Source organism: Hydra vulgaris, chromosome 06, assembly GCF_038396675.1.
Source record: "Hydra vulgaris chromosome 06, alternate assembly HydraT2T_AEP".
Lineage (NCBI taxonomy): Eukaryota > Metazoa > Cnidaria > Hydrozoa > Anthoathecata > Hydridae > Hydra > Hydra vulgaris.
In genome coordinates, this window is record NC_088925.1 from 38,282,501 (window position 1) to 38,303,474 (window position 20,974).

Consider the following 20,974-nt stretch of genomic DNA (forward strand, 5'->3'; position numbering starts at 1 on the left):
TGGAAAAATGAACCGTGTCAATACTTATTGGATCATTAACATAAGTGGCAATATTAGGCAAATAGCAATTATCGTCCGTAAAAACACTTCCAAAGTGATTATTAAACACGTTAGCAATTTCTATATTACTGGAAGTGACCTTCTTATTGTTATTTTTGTCTATTAGATGGTGGTGCTTATTAAGGATATTCATTTTATTATTAACATATTTATAAAACTTGCTAATATTATTTCCCTCTACTAGGTTTAATTCAATTTTCGATTGGTAATTAGATAAGATTAGTTTGGAATTCCTGGCGTACTATTTGTAAGCTGATTTGTTATAAATGGTTTTATTATTTGTCCATCTTTTCCATAATAATACTTTGCGGCTTAAGATTTTTTTAATGTATTTTGGATAGTGATTACTAGTTTTGTAATAAAACTTTTTCCTAATAGGTACAAATTCATTTATACCAGTACCAAAAAGCCTTAGAAAAATGCTCCAGTAATCCTCAATTGTACAAAGGCACAAAAAAACTCAAAATCCCAGTTTATTTTTGATAAATATAACTCAAGGCTCCTAAAATCAGCATTAGAAAAGTCGTAAAAAGATTCTGGTTTATTTTCACACTGGTTGAAATTGTTCGTATTTATAGAAAATTGGACTGTGTTATGGTCGCTAGTGCTAAAAGGACACTCAACAGATATATCACTTATAAGAGAACTGTTATTCGAAAAAACAAGATCAAGAATATTCATAATGCGCATGGGCTCTTTAACATATTGGTGCAAACCGAGTTCGTTTACCAAATTTAAGAATATACTATGACACTTTTCGTTTGGTGAGACATAGCTAGGCCAATCCATTTTAGGTAAGTTGAAGTCACCAACAATAATAATCTGCGACACCGAGTAACACAAATTACAAATAATTGAAATCATCAATTCAAGATAAGCAACATTTGTTATTGTATAGAAAGGTGGACGATAGCAAGTTATTAGACGGAGTTTCTGAGATCCAAAAATCATATCAACACAGATGATATCAATATCAGTATCTGTTTGCTTAATCTGTATTTGTTCTACTTTAATGTCATTTCTACAGTAAATTGCGACTCCTCCGCCAATTTTAATACGGTCTTTGCGATAAATTGAGTAATCTTTAGGACATAAAACAGCGTTAGAAAGTTTATTATTGAAAAATGTCTCACACACACAAATTACAGCCGGTTTAAAAAAATGTAAAATCGTTTTATACATAAAGCATAGGGCATTATAAACGTTAAACTGATGTTTATTAAAAATATTTCAAGTAAGAGAGACTTAGTATGAGTTAGAGTTGTTAACCGGAATATTTCGTATAGTTCCGGAAAATTTCGTATAATTCCGGAAAATTTCGTATAATTCCGGAGTATTTCGTATAATTCCGGAAAAATTAAATTCTTTAGAAAGGATACTGAGAATCAGGAGTTTTTTTTTTTAGTACCGAATTTTACGAAACAAAAAAACCCGTCGATGTTCATTTCGCAAATGCTACTTACGAAATGTAGCCTTTCGCAAGTTGAATTACGAAATAAAACTATTTTGCTACATACGAAAGTAGTGCTTACGGAAGTCGCACTTGCGAAACGAGCTCTTTCGCTAAACTACGTTTCGAAGTCTATAAAAAAATTTTGTTGGTCAAACGGTTATAATTGTGAAAAATAAAATTTTTATATACCAAAAAGTTTGTAATAAAATTTTATTTTCTGTATTGCAACATATGAACATTTAAGGTTTTATTTTTTAAAATAATAATAAAAAACCAAATTTCTTTCGAAACGAAACTCTTTCGCATCGTAACTAGCGAAACAGTTCTTATGGGAAAAAAACTTACGAAACGCGGCATAATAAATATATTTAATTAAGTTTTATGAATCAAATACGTATAATTAACTAAGTAATAAAAATACTAATTTTTTATATGTTATTGATAAGTTTCAGTTTTAAACTTCTATAAAAGAATCAAGACTTTCATAAAATATACTTTTTAGAATGTCATTTAATGAATAAGAATTTAATAATGAAGATAACTTGAACAACGTTAACATACGAATGCAATTGCGAAATCGGGAAACAATTCCTTTGTTGAAATCAAAAAAAAACCTAATCTAAGTGATGAATGCTAAAACTTAATTATATAATAAAATGCAATAAACAACTAAGTAGGAAGTTAATCAAAGTCGGTACTTAATAAATGTAAACATATATAAACACTGGCATATAGTCATGTTGCGGAGGGAGCGTTGCCCTTTTCCTCAAAACTCAAAGTTTCAGTTTTTTCTATTTAACTATATATTTATTATTTATTTTTTATTCCACTTTATATACATATATATATATATATATATATATATATATATATATATATATATATATATATATATATATATATATATATATATATATATATATATATATATATATATATATATATATATATATATATATATATATATATATATATATATATGTATGTATATATATGAATATATATATATATATATATATATATTTATATATACATATATATACATATATATATATATATATATATATATATATATATATATATATATATATATATATATATATATATATATATACATATATGTATATCAGATATATATGTATAAACTATTGAAGAATCATTTAACAACATTACTTTATTTAAATAATAAGTAATAACACTTTTTTGTATAACAGTTTAATTAATGCTTTCGAGTCTATTCCGTAAGCGCACATTCCAAAACGCTCCTTCCGTAAGGAACTGTTTCGCAAGTATTCTTTCGAAATGATTCATTTCGCAAGTTTCTTTTCGTAAATGGTTTTTACGGAATTATTATTATTATTTTTTTGTATAATGCATTACGGAAGTTGAATTTGCGCAAGTACTACTTCCGCAATAGCAACTTGAAAAACGGAGGATAAAAATCCGAAATTTTCGTAAGTTTTTGTTTACGGCGAACAACCCTAGTATGAGTAAAATTGTTTTTAAATTTTACAAACGTGCAATGTTCTTCTGTTGACAATTAAGAGATTTAGTATGCTTTTATTGATACTATCTCAAGAAATATTAGCGTAATTAAAATGATAATTAGTAAATGAATAATACATTTAAATTAAAGTATGTTTATTTAAAAACATGATAATATCCGTATAGTTTTTCCATCTCATTTATATTTATTACATATTGAGAAGGAAATTCTGCTGTGGTAAATGTCAATTTTTCTACTTAATCTATGAAATAAAAAAAGTTTTAAATTAGAACCTTCTGTGGCATTAGGTCTCAGTTCTGAACTAATATCTAAGTCCATCGTGTTTTATTTTCGTGATTTTCTTCATTTCATCTTCTCTTTTCTCTTTTTCTAAAATTACAACTGTATTGTTACTAATTCATTTTGTTGTTTTTTCATACCCAATTGAAAAAGTATCTATATTCTTTTTCTTTTATTATCAATGCGTATCTTTAATTTTTATGCTCGCGATTTATCCATTTAGATATTTCACATTAGCAGAATTTCAAAACATCAGGTTGATAAAGGAGTATGTCCTACTTTGATATCTTTTGTAAAGTGTATTTTTATATTGTTTTCTAACATCCTTAAGCGTAAATATGTGTTTGAAAAAAAAAACAAAAAACAATATGCCAAAAATGTATGTAAGTTGGACATACTCCTTTCTAAAAATACAAAAAAATTTTCTAGGATGAGTTTTAAAACATTCTAAGATATATACATTTTAACTTACATCAATCCACCGCAGCTGAAATAGGATTTAAAACTCGGAAATAAATAAAAAAAAAAGTAACAAAATGACAAAAACAAAGCATTTCAAAAAAAATTTGACATAAAATAATTCAAAAGTGCGCATTAAATCAGTTTTTAAAAAAATTGCTTAAAATTTAAGATATTTTTGAAATATGCAAAATAAAGAAAGGCTTAAAAACCAAATATTTATTTGATTCATTTTAGATTCCATTATTTACAGAGTTTTTCTTTAATTTAGGATGGAATATAAGAAGCTGATTTCAAATAATGTAACTCTATAGGCATTTGTTTTTTAAAGTTACGTTCTAAATGTCTTTCAAACATTTTTTAAAGGTCTTTAAAACGTTCTTTACGTAGGAATGTTAAAAACGTTTAAAAGACATTTAAAATACATTTAGAATGTAACTTTTAAAAACATATGCCCGCAGGGAAGAAGCTGACTTCAAAGATCAAAGTCGAACTTAAGTGAAGTTTGACTTGACCTTTGAAGTCAGACTTTGTCAAGTTAGACTTCAAAAAAAACCTTGAGCAAATGCGTAAACGAAACTTGAAAACTTCACGATTGCGCTTGAGAAAGTCAAACTTGGGAAACTTGAAAGGCGTTGATTTTAAGGCGGAATTGAAAAAAACAAAAAATTTGCAACCAATTGCGGCAGAGTATTTCAAAAGGGAAAACCTTTTAAATAAAGCAAGTTAAATATATATTTTTAAATAATATATCTGAGTTTTATACTCTTTCATTTTAATGTAAAAGTATAAAACTAATTTAAATTATATTTATAACTTGCAAAATAATGATAACTTACAAAGAAGTTATAACTTTCAATAATAAATTAAAAGCTGCTACATAAATAACAATTCATACTTTTGTAATTTATTTTTATTAAAATTTGGTAGTTTCAAAAAAAAACTGGGTTTAATTGAACATGTTTGTGTTACCTTCTAATTAACCTAAGGCTCTAACGCCGAGGTAACAGCTGCTTCACATTCAAATGGAATATATGCTATACGGTCATCAGCAAAGTATATATATCAAAGACAGGGTTGTTATTATTCAACATTTGGTGTGTGCGGTTTTAGGTACTTCTTTCCTGTAATGTTTGAAAATAATAATAATGAGTCTCAGCCCAAGATTATAACCCTCTCTAGGTCTAGTCCATGATGGTTTTGCCTATAAAAACGATACTTTTAATCCCACTGTCTCAAAAATATTTAATTCCTGCCCAACCATTTGAATGATGTAAAAACATGGCATTGAGCAGAAGACGCATTTACCCATGGGAGACACAGAAAGGGTAGGCTATTTGAAAGGCATAATTGGCATAACTGTTAATTCTTTTTTACAAGTCTTTTGCGTAAATGTTATTATTATAAAAGCTATGGAGAGAAAGCTATAACCCCATGCCCCGCAGATATAGTAGCCGCTAACTTTTTAAGGATGCTTTACATTGGTATGGTTTTTTTGTTACTTTGATACGAAAAAATTCAACCTGTTCAAAAATTTCTCTAGACCCTATAAGTCTCAATCATTCAATGGTCTAAACGTTTATTTAAATATCTTTATTAGCGCGTAATCTCAGTGGCCTAACTATTGCAAGGATATTGTAAGCAAAACCTATGATCCCTCAAACAACTGGGCCCAGGGGCGAGAGGTTTAGGACCCCTGAAATATATTTAAAGAGTCTTTTTTTTTTTTTAGAAAGATTATTATTGCTAAATATATTGTTAAGTTAAATAATGAAGATCGTTTTTTAAGTCTATGACATCTAAGAGTTATTGCTTGGGAACATGGTTGTTGCGACATAATATGTCTGGCAGATCTGTCGACATATTTTCAGACATATTTTCTGCCGGCATAAAATATGTCCCACATATTTTCTATCGACATTTTCGACAAAATTTTATATCTGAATTTTTTGCTGTTTGATATTCTTGAAGAAAAAATCAATCTAAAAAATTTATTGCGCATTTTAGCTTAATTTACAGAGTTAGGTGAAAATAGTTTAACAAATTTGTTGCTTTTTTGCAATAAATTATGCTTCACAAAACTTTTATTTTAAATCCTATAAGCAAACATCTGTTGTTTCATAAAAGTCTTTTTCTGCCCTTTTTAGCGATGTATCATTTGATAGTATCGACTAGTATTGATGCATTATTTGATAGTATTTGATAGTATTGATTAGTATGGATTATTATTGGCGATTTCCCTTATTAGAATGTAAAAACCATCTCACGCTGAGTTTTTATTACTGAAAATGGTTTTGCTAGTATGACTAAACTTAAAATTATTCACTTGATTAAAATAATAATTAAAAAAAACATTTTTAGTTATTTTTAGTTAATAGTTGATTCATTCAATAAATTATTCTCCATTTTTGACTTTAAATCGTAAGGAAAACGAAAAAAATAATTATTCCAATATATATTTCACTCAAAACATTTCACGCAAGTTTATGGCAGTTAATTATGCAGTTATAATGGAATTGTCAATTATTTTATTGTTAAATAAATCATAACTATTATAACTAAAAGTATATTATTCGTAATTAGTTATAAATTATTACCGGTCAGTCTTCTTTATATGAATTTAATGAGCTGAATATAACTTTTGCGAAATTTTTCAAATTTTTCAGCTTAAATGAATTTAATTTGGCACGAATTTTTTGAAATTCTGTGAACCGTCTTTTTCATAGAACCTTTTGAATTCAATTTTTATTAATGAAATCTTTTTCAGGATCAACTAATAATTAAAAATAACTGAAGAAGATTTTATTTTTATTATTATTTTATTCAAAAGAATAATTTTAAATTTAGTAATACTAATAAAAACCACTTTCAGTAATAAAAACTTAGCTTGAGACGGTTTGTACATTCTAATAAGGGAAAGCGCCAATACTAATCAATACTAATCAATACTATCATATACTATCAAATAATGCATCAATATTAGTCAATACTATCAAACGTCAATATTAGTCAATACTATCAATGTCAATATTTATCATAATCAATAAATAAGTCATCATTAACCATGAGTGAGATCTCGTCTCGTTCTCGTTTCTCGTGAGAAATGGGATTTCTCATGAGAAACGAGAAATAGAAAATTCTCGCGAGAAATAGAACGAGGCTTGAATATTATATTATTTTCCAACTTAAAAATTATTATAGTTTACAAAATGCTTAATAATTTGTTTTTTAATTAATTAATATTTTGACTCCGTGATTTTAATAAATCTAATTAAAAATTTAATTTGTTTTTGACAGAAACAAATTAAATTTTTAATTAGATTTTTTAATTAAATTTTTAAAAAAAATCTAATTAAAAAATTTTAATTAGATTTTAAATATTTTTAATTAGATTTTAAATATTTTTAATTAGATTTTAAATACAAAAACTTTTTGTATAAAATGGTGCACTTTTGACTTAGTTTCATTAGTTTACCAGTGGAATTCAATTTGACACATATTGTTCATATTGAAAAGAAATATTCTTTCCTCATTTCAACGATCAAAAATGTCACCAAGAAAAAACAAAATCTGGAGATATTTTCAAAAAACAAGTGACGGTGCTGAATCCAAGGCGTGCAAAAAGTCTTTGAAAACAAAAGATGGAAACACATTTGTGTCGATTTGTCAAAACCATGTTTACATTTTTTTTTTCTTGGATTTTAATAAATTTGTTTTCAAAAATTGTTAAATTTCTCGTCTCGTTCTCGGTCTCACGAGAAGTACTAACTTCTCGTCTTGGTCTCGTCTCGGTTTTAAAAAAACCTAGTCTCGCTCATGGTTAGTCATAATCAATAAGTAAGTCAATAAATATCAATATTAGTCAATACTATCAAATGATACATCGCTAAAAAGGGCAGAAAAAGACCTTTATGAAGCAACTGATGTTTGCTTAAAGGGTTTTAAAGTAAAAGTTTTATGAAGCATAATTGATTGCAAAAAAGCAACAAATTTGTTAAACTATTTTCATTTAACTCTGTAAATTAAGCTGAAATGTGCAATAAATTTGTTAGTTTGATTTTTTCTTCAAGAATATCAAACAGCAAATAATTCAGATATAAAACTGTCAAAATATGTCGATAGAAAATATGTCTGACATATTTTATGTCGGCAGAAAATAATTCAGACATAAAAATATGTCAAAACATTACGATAAAATTATGTCTGACATATTTTATGCCAGCAGAAAATAGTTCAAACATAAAATTATGTCAAAATATGTCGATAGAAAATATGTCTGACATATTTTATATCAGCAGAAAATAATTCAGACATAAAAATATGTCAAAATATGTTGATAGAAAATATGTCTGACATATTTTATGTCGGCAGAAAATATGCCTCAGACATATTTGACAGATAACAACCTTGCATGGGAACCCGACAATTTCTCGCACTCGATTTCAGAAGTTTTAAAATCGAGTGCAAGAAATTGTCGGGTTCCCAAATAATAAATCTTAGGTGTCATATTGGGACTCAAGCTAAATAATAAAGGGGATGGAATCCAAACACTTATTACTCGCGAAACTGGTACCGGGCAGGTTAAAACTGTTGTGTTCCTTGCTGTGTATGCAGACGCTGGGTTTCAAGGGAGTCGTTTCTCTTAAGTTTCTTACTAATATAATATTCGATAACGATATATGCTAACTTTGTCTGTAAACCATCCTTTCATCAAATGACCTCTAATTTTTCTATACCACCGTGGGTACCCGCAAGCAATATGTAAAAAGATTTCCGTAAGTGGATTTAAATGTAAATTTTTTTTTTGACTAAGAGTGACCTAGCGGAGACGTCAAAAATGATGCTTTTTGGAGGAGCCAAATTGGCGTCGAACCCGCCATGGAGTCCGTCTTTTACATTTGCTAAAAGAACAACATAAAAAAATAAAAATAAACTCGTAACATTGTTTACGAATTTTTTCTAAACTTCAATATCTTTTTTGCTTTTATTTGATTGCTCGTGATGTTTTGAAACAATGGGTAATATTTTTAATATAATATAATATCACTAGGTAATATTTTTAAAAGTGGAACGTGATTGTTTTTATTTTTATTTTTTTTATTTTAGTTATAAGTATGCGGTTTAAAATAATTACAACTCTCGTATTGGTAAAATATACACATGGCGGAGGCAAGAAGAAGACAAAATAGTCTTATCGCCAAGCTCCCAATAATCCGTAAATAATATAGCCATCAAATCATGTCATTAAAAATGTTGTCAAATATAAAGAAAGAAAGAAAAAAATTTTTTTTTTAATTTTTTAAAGTAAAGATAATTCTAAAAATTATTTTCAAATATAATTGAACACAAAGCAAAAATAAAAAAGAAACAAACGAAAAAAAAAGGTATTCAAAACTATACATTAAAGTTTTTAATTATAGCGATTAAGAATTCCTAATTAGCAAATATAATGAAAAGAATTTAAAATTTTAAGGAAAAATTTTTAGTTTTTTATAATAAGAAAATAAAAAATAAAATAATAAGTTTTTAGAGAACTAAATTTTTGAACCTTTGCAAATAAAATGAAAATATACTATTCAAAATTTTAAAGGCCAACAAATAAATATAGCTCTAGAAGAAGTTCTTCGTGTTTCGATTAATTAAAATTATTTCTTTTAGCTTTGATTTAAAAATATTTATGTTTACAAGCGTTTTGATGTCATTTCGAATTACTATACTCCATAGTAGGGGGCCTCTAGCTGTGATAGAAAACTTAGTGACTTCAAAGTGAGTTTTAGCTTGAATATAATTATTGTTTGCATGTCTAGGTATTTGTGCTGTATTTTTTTAAATAGCGTTTTAAAAATATTTGGCATCGTATCGTTATTGATTTTATACATAAAAATTAAATGATGATATATATTTATTTGGTAAACATTTAAAAATTTTAGATTAATAAATATTGGTTGTTAATGAAAGAGACAGTCTGCGTTGGATATTATTCTTATGGCATGGTTTTTTTGTTAAATAGTTTGTTTAGTTTTTTTTTATTGGTGCTACACCAAGCAATGTTAGCATAATTGAGATAACGATAAATAAAATAGAAGTAGATATATTTTAAGCAAATTTGATTTAGATAAGGTTTTACCTCATAAAGTATGCCAATATTTTTAATAATTTTATTTTCGATTAAGTTTAAGTGGTTTATTTGAGTTGAACACTTCATTGAGTGTTCTCTTTTTATAAATTGATTTCCAATGCTAACATTTGGGAGCTTTAGAAGAACTTCGAAAATATGCTTAGTTTTGGTTAAGTTTAATGACAATTTATTTGTATTAAACCATTCAGTTACTTTTAACAATTCTTTGTTGATTGTTTTAAATAGAGTTTTTATATTACTATGGGAATAAAGTAAATTGGTATCGTCAGCAAACAAAATAGAGTCTAAAATATTCAAAGCTCTTCTCTTTCTGTTATATATCAATGATCTTCCCCAATGTATCTCTTCCATTACAAAACTATACGCTGGTGATACTAAAATCATATCTGTTATAAAAGAGCATAATGATCTAAATAATATGCAAAGTGACATTCAGGCCCGGTTTTAAGAGTAGGCGACGTCGGCGACAGCCGACGGCGGCACTTTTCTAGAGCGGCATTTTCTTAATTTATTTTGTGTTTTCCCAAAAAAAATAAAAATTTTTAAATTTTTTTTTTGTAACAAGAAATTATTTTATTTTTTTTAAAAATTTCCAAGTTCTTCTACGTACTCACTCCATTTTTATAATTTAAAGTTATGGATTTTGTAGATTATAACATTTCCTATTTGTCCACAAATTTTTTGCTTAGGCGGCATTGTATTTTACGGGAACTTTAATACATACTAATTTTTTCAAATAAATAATATAGTAATAAAAGCGTTTGTTTGTATACATGTTTTACATTTGGGATTTGGCGAAGAAGAAACAGTAAAAAAAAGTTTCTTTTTTCTTTTTCAAGGATGGATGTTAGCAAACCGCCAAATATACAAACAAACGAATTCTATTGGTTCATAAAATACGCTGACTAAGCAAATTAAAGTTCCAGAATATTCCTAAGAAACTTTCTTAAAAATTTTATTGAAGTTATCTTTGAGATATCTATTGTAAATTGTTATAAAAGTGTATTATTAAACGAACTTTAACTTTGAAAAAAAAAAAAAAATTATTATACCCTTTTATAAATTATAAATATAAGGATTTGATGTGGATGATCCCGTACGCGTACGCAGAAAGAGTAGACAATTCCTATACGAAGGTCGTGATGAACCGATAGTATCACCAGAACAAAACTTCAGAGTATCTTTTTTCAATCGAATATTGGACATCGCAATTCAAGCAATAAATGAAAGATTTACGCAATTATCGGAATATTACGAGTTATTTGGGTTTCTTTACAATATCGGCAGCAAACACTTTACGGATGATGAGTTATTGAAACACTGTAAGGACTTGCAGTTAGCGCTTATGTCTGATGGCCAATCTGATATCAACGGGGTCGAACTTTGGTATGAAATTAAAGCTATTGGGAGACGACTTGATACTTCCAACAGCGATCCAAAAAGTGTATTAAAATGTATTTACACATCTAATGTTGTCGAAGTATTCCCAAACCTTTCGATAGTTCTTCGCATACTACTAACGTTACCAGTCACAGTTGCTAGTGCTGAAAGAAGCTTTTCAAAGCTGAAAATAATAAAATCCTATTTCAGATCACAAATGTGTCAAGATCGTTTAGTTGGTCTAGCTACGATTTCCACCGAGAAAGAAATTGCTGATCATTTGGACATAGAAGATTTGGTTAAAGATTTCGCAGAATTAAAAGCTAGGAAAATTCACTTTTAATTACGATTTGTTTTTTATTTTTTCATGAATGGAATTTGTTTTGTTTTTTATTTTTGTATAAATTCAGTTTTTTTATTTACTTTGTTTTTGTGTAATTTTTCGTAATAAAATAAAAATATATTAAAGTTTGATTTTCAGTGTTTTTCTATTTTCCTTCAAATTGGAAATTATTGCATTTTTAATTTTTGCGGCGGCAAATTTGCATCTCGCCTACACATAGAAAACTGTTAGAGCCGGGCCTGGTGACATTGACTTGTTAACTGAATGGTCAAATGTATGGTTAATGGATTTTAACATGAGCAAATGCATTGTTATGCATATTGGAAGAAAAAATATTAACTATAACTACACTATGAAACACGACAATCAAAATTTTATTCTAAAAACGACAACGAAAAGAATTAGACTTAAGTGTAATAGTTTCATCCAATATGAAATGGAATCATCAGGTTCAAGCAGCTACAAGTAAAGCACAAAGAATCTAATGTTTAATAAGAAAAAGCTTTACTTATCTTAATAAGTAAAGCTTTTAGGCAATTATACACATCGCTGGTTAGACCACACCTGGAATTCGCAGTTCCAGTGTGGAGTCCAGGTAATAAAAACGATACCAATGACATAGAAAAAATTCAAAGACGAGCAATAAAGCTAGCTCTTGAACTAAAACATCTAAGTTATACTGAAAGATTGGCAAAGTTGGGTCTCACAACTCTGGAAACAAGACCTACAAGAGGTGATCTTATTGAGGTTTTCAAAATAACAACTGGGATTAATAAGATATTGAGGTATAAAGAGCTTCATAAAGCTTCTTCCCAAAGTCTAAGAAGTCATTCAATAAAATTTAAAAGAGAATTTGCAAAAACAACCCTTAGACACAATTTTTTTACAAACAGAGTGATACCTCTCTCGAATGCTTTACCTGAAAAAGTGGTTTCTGCAATGACAGTAAATTCTTTTAAAGCTAGACTAGATAAACATTTGTTAACGGCTGTCAAAGTATAAATTTTAAACTTTATGCTCCGCAACAATAGTCGTTACAGCAGCTTGTATTACTATTACTATTACTAAGTCGTTAATGTATATTAAAAACAAAAGCGGTCCTAAAATGGATCTTTGAGGAACTTCACAAGTGATTGTCTTATCGTCAGTTTTACCACCATCATAAGAAACATACTGCTTTCAATTAGACAAGTAGCTTTTAAACCAAACTATATATGCATTCTTAACTCTGTAATTTATTAGTTTTTTTAATAAAATATGGTGGTCAACTGTGTCGAAGGCTTTGCAAAGGTCTATAAAAATACCTAATGTATACTCTTTTTTATCAAAAGCTCGAAAAATATCATCAACAAGTTTAAGAATAGCATGATCAGTTGAATGACCTTTTTTGAACCCAAGTTGTTTGTTGTATAAAATTTTATTTGTTTCTATAAAAGAGAACAGTCTATTAAACAATATTCGTTTCAGTATTTTAGAGAAGCATGGAAAAACGGAAATAGGTCTATAATTAGAGACATTAGAAGGATCACCCGATTTGAAAACCGGTATAACTGTTGCAGTTTAAAACTTTCTGGAAACATTCCTTGTTTTAAAGAAGTAAGATTTTCATAAGATGTAACATCTAAGGAAGTAATACTTTTTTCTGGAAATACTCCTTGTTTTTTTTTAAATAAGTAAGAAGTAATATATATATATATATATATATATATATATATATATATATATATATATATATATATATATATATATATATATATATATATATATATATATATATATATATATATTGGTTAACTTTAAACTATGATATCTTCGAGGAATTTAATAGAAAATTATATCACCACTAACACAGTTTTTTAAATAACGACGTATTTTTACTTCACTCTTACTCAAGCTATATTATAACACTTTGGTAATATTTAATTAGTTTTTTTATTTAACAAATGATCATTTCTTTTACTCATTGGTAATTTCAATGTCCCCTTTACTTTTCTTTTGTATGGGGTTAAATTAAATTAGGCAGCGTCGTATCTCACCTCGGGTGCCTGTAATGTTAAAACTGGCACTTCGTTTAATAAAAGTATTTTTTTTAAATACTATGATCTTTAGAGGCATTTACCGAGACTACGATTGACTGGGATTGAGCTGTGTAGTTTCTAATCAAGAGCATTTTTATTCGTAATGTCGTTTTCATTAAAAGTTTTTAAAGAATTAAATATAAAAAGAAACTTTTAAAAAGGCGTGCTGCCTCTATAGTTTTTTTAAATATTCATCTGTTATGAAATATCTATTAAAAAAATGTGTAAATTTTTTAATATATATAAAAAGATTGCCAAATGTTTTCTAGCTTCTTTTTTGGGTTTGTCAAGTTGATATAAAAGCATCATGCTTAACATGTATGTTATTTATGAAATCGAATAGTATTGTGTTTATGCGATAGCATTTTGATTCAAATATTTGGTGTGAAACATATTTAAAACAGCCAAAAAATGTGCCTCAAGTGACACGTGGAGTTAAAAAAAGGAGTTTTAGTCTAAAACTAAAACTTTTTAGATTCCCTGCAGACTGCCTGTCAGCCCTTGCGATAGCAATTATTGATGGCAACTGAAGATATTGAAACAGCATTATAAAAAGCGTCATATTGAGGCTTCAGTTCTCCAGTATTTTAATTTCGTATTTCATTTATGCTATTTTTTAAGAATTGTAGTAAATTATTTGTTAAAGAGATTTAATAGTATTAGTATTTTGTTTTTTAAATTTGCTTCAAGGTTATTATTTTGTAACAATAAACTATAGTAACGAATAACTTTGCTTTCTTGGGCCTCTACTTCAATCCGGTTATGGTTATCTTAAATGTTTACAATTTACATACTGCATTGAGTCAACTTGCGCTTTTTACTTAGGTTTTAGGTTGCCTATGGCACACTGCATGGTTGTCCTAATTAATGTTATTAATATATATTTCTAATCTATATTATTTTGGAAATAGATATGCTGTGTATTACTATATTATTCAAATTTTTATTATTAATTTATAAAACTAGAGTAAAATTAGATGAAAGCACTAAAGAAAGATATCGATACGAATTAAAGCAGGATTTTGTCATGCGATCAATGTAGCGTAATGAGAAAACTACAGACGAAGAGTTACACTCTTGTCTAGCAGTTTAAATCAAATCATTGCATAATAATTGTTTTTTGTTGCTTAAAAATATTGTAAAATTCAAATTTGTTTTTCTAACTGATTCATTTCAAACTATATGTCAGATCAAATATTTATGCGTCTAATACAACTTAACATTGCCTTTACAGTGAATTTAATATAAATAGTATCTTAACATTTTTATGTTAAATAAAAAATGAGAGTCTTGAATCTGCGAGAAACAAACTTTAAATATTTAGGAAAACGCGGGCTGTATGGAAAAAGTATCTGGATTCAATATGGGATTTCTAGTCAAAAACCCAGACTAATCCCAGATTGGACCCAGTTGGATCCCACTGACAAAATTACAATGGGACCCATATCGGATACTATATGGGTCCCATACTATATGGATACTGGGAACTATATGGGTTCCCAGCATTTTTCCCAGTTGGGACTCAGTTGCGCTGGTCAACTGGGAAAGTAGTGAAGGTATTCGGAGCTTCTCCTCATATGGCTTATGTCTGATTTCTGTGGTTTCTGTTGTTTCTGCTTATTAAATACTTTCTTGCGAACATATATCTTGCTGTAGATGTAGAGCAAGATCTATGTACGCAAAATAATTTTGTCGTATATATAAACGTTATCCACAAAGATCCATTGTCAAATTCCAAGTAAACTGCGTTTCAACTTAAAATGTTTAGATTTACATTAGAGTACTACTTAAGATAAATCTTAAGTTAAAAAAGAGTGCTGGATAAAACAATTGACAACTTAAGTAACGTTTACATGAGAATGTTTGTGAAATAAACGTGATATGTAAGCTAAGTTTTAGTTATTTCACTTTTTATGAAGTTTATAAATATTTTTCAAAAGTCTCAAATAAGATAATCTTACTAAAAATATCAGATTACTACTAATAAAACAGTCTAGACAAAAAACAAAACAAATATAAACGGTGTAAAATTTTTTCATGGTGCTGTAAGCCCATGCTTTAGATTTCCATAGGATTAAAAGTTAGGAAAGTTATAGCAAAGACTTGGATTATTTTTTTGAACTTTTTTTAGGACAATGATTTATGTATATATAGTTATATATATATATATTTTTTTTTTTGGGGTATGAGAAGCATGATATAAGATCATATATATACATACATCATATATATACATACATACATATATATATATATATATATATATATATATATATATATATATATATATATATATATATATATATATATATACATATATATATATATATATATATATATATATATATATATATATATATATATATATATATATATATATACATATATATATATATATATATATATATATATATATATATATATATATATATATATATATATAATTTTAATGTTGACAAACACTAAAATACTTTATTTCAATTGATAAAAAGCATTTTTGAATACTTGCTTCTCAAGCTTTGTTTTATCACTGATGATAAAACATAGATTTATCACTACGCTAGAGCAAGTCATCAGTTGAAACAGTAAATTAAAATCGGTTGACGAGGTCTGTTAAGTTTACAGGGGATTACTACTGAGATTGTTTATCAACAAAATTCTTTTGTAGATAAACCACTTTCGAAAGCTAAAAATAACTCAAAACAATCAATCTGGCCCCAAATGAATAGTATCTATTTCCTAATTTAAATAAGCTAATTCTTGAAAGGTTCTTACATTTAATAAAATTGTCATTGCAACTGTATTAATCAGACAAGCTAGAACTGCTTTTTGGCTTTATTTAATATTTTATGTTATTTAATTAAATATTTTTATATATTTAACTGAATAACATAAAAATTTTAAAGTATTAAACATATTTCACTATGTAAACATTCTGAAAATTCTTGAAACTCATGATGATATTCATTACGAAAAGCGACTCGAAATGGTACGGTGTCTGATTTTAATAAAGAGGTTTGAGTTTACTAACGTAGTTTTTTAATGCTATATAAAATAAAATATCTCGTTGTTGCAAATATTTTCTCTAAAGTTCATACAATTAAAATAAATGAGTATCTTTTAAATCAAAATAAAAAAAGTTTCAATCCTTAAAAAAAAATAAAATAGTTTCTAGGTTGACGAGGTTTTATTTCATATAAAACGTTTAGTTTTGTTTTAAAACATACTGATAAAGTGTTAGGTTGTTTTTTTTTAAAACTTTTTGATAAAATCTCACGTTGCTTTATTTCAACATTGTTCTCAAAACAAAATACTTAAAACGCAACTAATAAAAAATGTTAGCTTTTCTTTAAATTTTAGTTTTTGTGAAATTAATTCTGTTTGAAAATATAATTATTTTGTTAATAATGACGAAGGACTGAAGTTTCACAAAACTTTATTTAAAAAATAATTTTTTTATAGCAAGTTAGGAGATATTCAAGAGAAAACGATGTCAAGTTTGAAATTAATATATATATTTCTTTATTATTTTGAGCTTCTAATGATACAATAGTGTCCAATTATGAATAATAAGAAGATGCTGAAGTGGAGGCATATTTCTAGTTAGTTAGTTTAGATTAGATTAGTATTCAGATTAGCTAACTAAATTACACGTAATTTAATTTAGTAACAGACGCTTTCTTGATCTATTATACAAGTATGGTTTAATTCACGATATTATCAGTGATATTTTTTATAACTGGTAATTAACCAGATTATACGGCTAGGCAAAAGATATATAAACAAATTTTAAATTAAAAACTTTAATCTGGTTTATCAATAGAACTATCAGTTGTAAAAAAATAAATATTTTTAATTGAACTTTGCAACAACATTATAAAAGGGTTAAATTAGAGAGATTGAGGGATAATTAAATTATAATACATGTGATTTTCATTTTATAAAATGCAAAATGCATTACAAGCAGAGAGTTGTATTTTATTAAAAAAATGTTTTTGATTTATACCTGGCTCATACCAACAATAAAAAATGTTTTAACAGGAGTATTTTAAACGCACAAAGTCACTTTGTTTTAAAAGGAATTTTTGAACTGTGATCTTTTGAGCAGTATTCTTTTAAGTAATAAATTCGTAAAAATGTTTTCATAAATGCGATATATTTGATATTGGATTTAAGCAAATTATTTGACATTGGATTTCGTATAAACTTAGCTTTAAACTATGCTTGAAATCTTGAAACAACAAATTTGTTAATGAAAAGTTGTGTAGGGTATTTGAGAGGTTTTACTAAAGTAAGACTGAAATATATTAGGAATTAAAAACTTTGAAAAAATATTGCACAAAATATACTGAAACTCATAAAGTAATCAAAAAAATTAATAGTGAAAAAGGATTGAGAATCTAAATTATAAATATAATTAAGAAATAAAAATAAGAAATAAAATTAAGAACATTTAGAATATTTAATTTTTTTATTTTCAAACAAAGGAATAATGCAAAAAAAAACAATAACAAAGAAAATATTTATCACAAAATATTTTTTTAAATACTCACACAGAAAAATCATTTTTAAAAAAATGAAAGTGTGTATGTTGTGTTTTAATTTACTGCATTTTAATAGTTTTTTAAAAATATCGAGAGATCTTATGCTTTTTATACTTTCATCAAGAATCGAGTTCACAAGGGGTCCACAAGCGGGGACCACAAACATGGTAAAAGAATTGTAATTAAGACGTCAGATTTTTTAAGTGATGTTAGTGTTATGAAGTAATTACTTATTCAGTGTTTTGTTTTATATTTATTTTACAAGAAATTTTTATTACAAATATTTAATAACTATTTCATTTTTTAGTTTAAGGATAAACAACAAGTTATGGTAGATATTTAGTTTTAACGTATAAAATAACGGCTTGGCACTTTTATACCTAATTTCCCCCAAAACTAATCGTTTTAAACAATTGTAATAAACAAAAGTAAGCAAGTCAAATAAGTTTTGTGTCTAAAACTAATCGGCTTGTTTGCTTTTATTTCTTATGTATCTTTGTTATACTAAACAGAAGAGGTTCAGTATAAAAAAAACTTATACAATTTTTTTTATTGGCATCCAAATATACATATTAAATATACCTAATGAAAAGGAAAGAAGTAGATTAAGTTTTTATTTGCTGTTTAATAATTTTTTGTCTGCTGTTTAATGAATTTTTGTCTGCTGTTTGATGAATTTTGTCTACTGTTTGATAAAAAATGGTATATTTTTCACTAAGCTGCTTATTATGTTCATAATTCTAGCTGTGGATCATGAGTATGTTCAGAATATATGTTTATATATGTGTTCATGATTGCATTTATGTGTTCATAACATATATTTATTTTTATTCTCATAATTGCACCGAAAAACTATTAATAGGTTTCAACATGACTATCAATTTATGATGTATTTCTGTGATACATAAATTATGGTAATTGGTGTTCTACAAATTTGAGAACAAGCTATAAATTTAGCAGAGTAGTGTCCAAAGAGTGTCGACCATTGGTCAAGCGTCAGACCTTCGAAACATTCTGATGACAAGTAATGGTCCTGATGAGAATGTCATCTTGATAATATATGGATAACTGAATAATTAAACACCTATACTTTAATCATCTACCACTCAATGCACTTATCCTTATCTTTCTAGGATTTATTCTATCATTATTATAGTTTATACTTGCCAATATGGTGATACTCCATCCACATTTGGTCGTTAAAACATTACTCTAACACCTATTTAACATAAAAAATGCGTGAAATAGCATTACAAAAACTTCTATTTAATCAGCTTTATATTCTACTAAATGTTTTTCCCAGACATCTTTGACCAGTACACATAACTATTGTACAGTTTAAAACACTAAAGGTGTAACATCTAATATTCTTTTAATAGTCATTGCATATGTTTACTATGTGTGTTTATCATATCTATACACCAGCCACTTACAAATTATTTATAAAGCGAATTATTCTACTCTAAATAGTACCACTTCTCTCCATCAGAAGGACAAATAACTAACAGCTTTGCCAACCATGACCATCATCATTACTGACTTTCGCTGTCACTATCAATATTTTTTAACTTTTATTCACAAAAACTTATTTAATTCTATACAAACAATCTAACCCCTTTTTTTATATTTATTATCTAAAAACTACATACAAAACAAATAAATCTACTCCAGCTCTGAGACATGCATCCGTACACATCCTCGTATAAAATGTAAGTAGCACTACTTGGTTGTAAAATATAAATACATGTTATTGTTAATGTATTGTTGTCATTCTGTTGGTACATAAGGTAATTGCTGATAAAGAGTTTTAAAACATATACTTTACGTAATTACTAGATATTGCATAACTTAACTTTATTAACCAGTTTCTAACGGATATTAATATTTTGGTACTAAAAACTTATACTAAAGACACATGTAACTATGAATATAATTAAAAACAAAGTCAGCAACACTGCACATACACATTGTTTAAATGATTAGAGGCTACATGTTAACTGTTTTATGAAACGAATAATTCTACACCGCTTCAGATACTTTTGATAACGTTACAGTCACGCGACAGGTGCACAGCTAATCTTTTTATCCATACGAATTACGGAACAAACTTTTGTGCTACATACCTTTACCTGTTAGCGTACAAATTTCAATATGGTAGGTATTATATTATATACTATTATTTCCATATTTAATAATTCTGTTCCATGACTGACACTTTCTATGCATCACATCAACGCTAAACTCTAACAATTATTCATTAGCACAGTTACAGTGACTCTTACCTTTACTTGACTATTGTTTATTGTTCCTGTTTATATTTACTACATTTTACTATGATTAATTTTTAGTATTTTTCTTTTATGAGAAGCACTTTGTTTTCCACTAGATATCTGTCTTTTTGTACTTTTATCTCATTTTATGCATAATAAGTTAAAAAGAGTGTAACTCTGTTACACTCTTTTTAACTGTTACATCAAACGCATAAACTATGATAAAAAAAAGGTCGAAACATTAGGCAATGTGGAACACCGCAACTTATTGCTCCAATTGCATGGTAATTCACAAGATACTTTTTGTTTTCTATTTTTTAAATAAAGTTGCAGTCATTTTATAATACAGTGAACTACTCCGTAACTGCGTAATTTGTAGAGAAAAATCTTGTGGTTAACCGTATCAAATGCTTTAGATAGATCTAGGAAAATTCCCTTTGTATGACTATTTCTTTCAATACC

General features: G+C 27.0%; 2 protein-coding genes across 2 annotated transcripts; both read left to right on the forward strand.

Moving 5' to 3' along the window:
• Positions 1 to 8,772: 8,772 nt before the first annotated feature.
• On the forward strand, positions 8,773 to 11,620 carry LOC136081373 (uncharacterized). The gene is made up of 2 exons (XM_065798684.1): positions 8,773 to 8,776; positions 10,974 to 11,620. The coding sequence occupies exons 1-2, from the start codon at positions 8,773 to 8,775 to the stop codon at positions 11,618 to 11,620; spliced, it is 651 nt and encodes a 216-aa protein (XP_065654756.1).
• A 436-nt stretch (positions 11,621 to 12,056) lies between these two features.
• On the forward strand, positions 12,057 to 12,622 carry LOC136081374 (uncharacterized). The gene is made up of 2 exons (XM_065798685.1): positions 12,057 to 12,085; positions 12,154 to 12,622. Exons 1-2 carry the CDS (start codon positions 12,057 to 12,059, stop codon positions 12,620 to 12,622), a joined length of 498 nt encoding a protein of 165 aa, XP_065654757.1.
• The last annotated feature ends 8,352 nt before the right edge of the window (positions 12,623 to 20,974 follow it).

Excerpts from the sequence above, each read along its gene's own strand:
- LOC136081374 (XM_065798685.1), top strand. The coding sequence starts at position 12,057 with ATGGAATCATCAGGTTCAAGCAGCTACAA. Across the intron at positions 12,086-12,153 it reads TCAGGTTCAAGCAGCTACAA|GCAATTATACACATCGCTGG; the intron begins GTAAAGCACAAA and ends TAAAGCTTTTAG.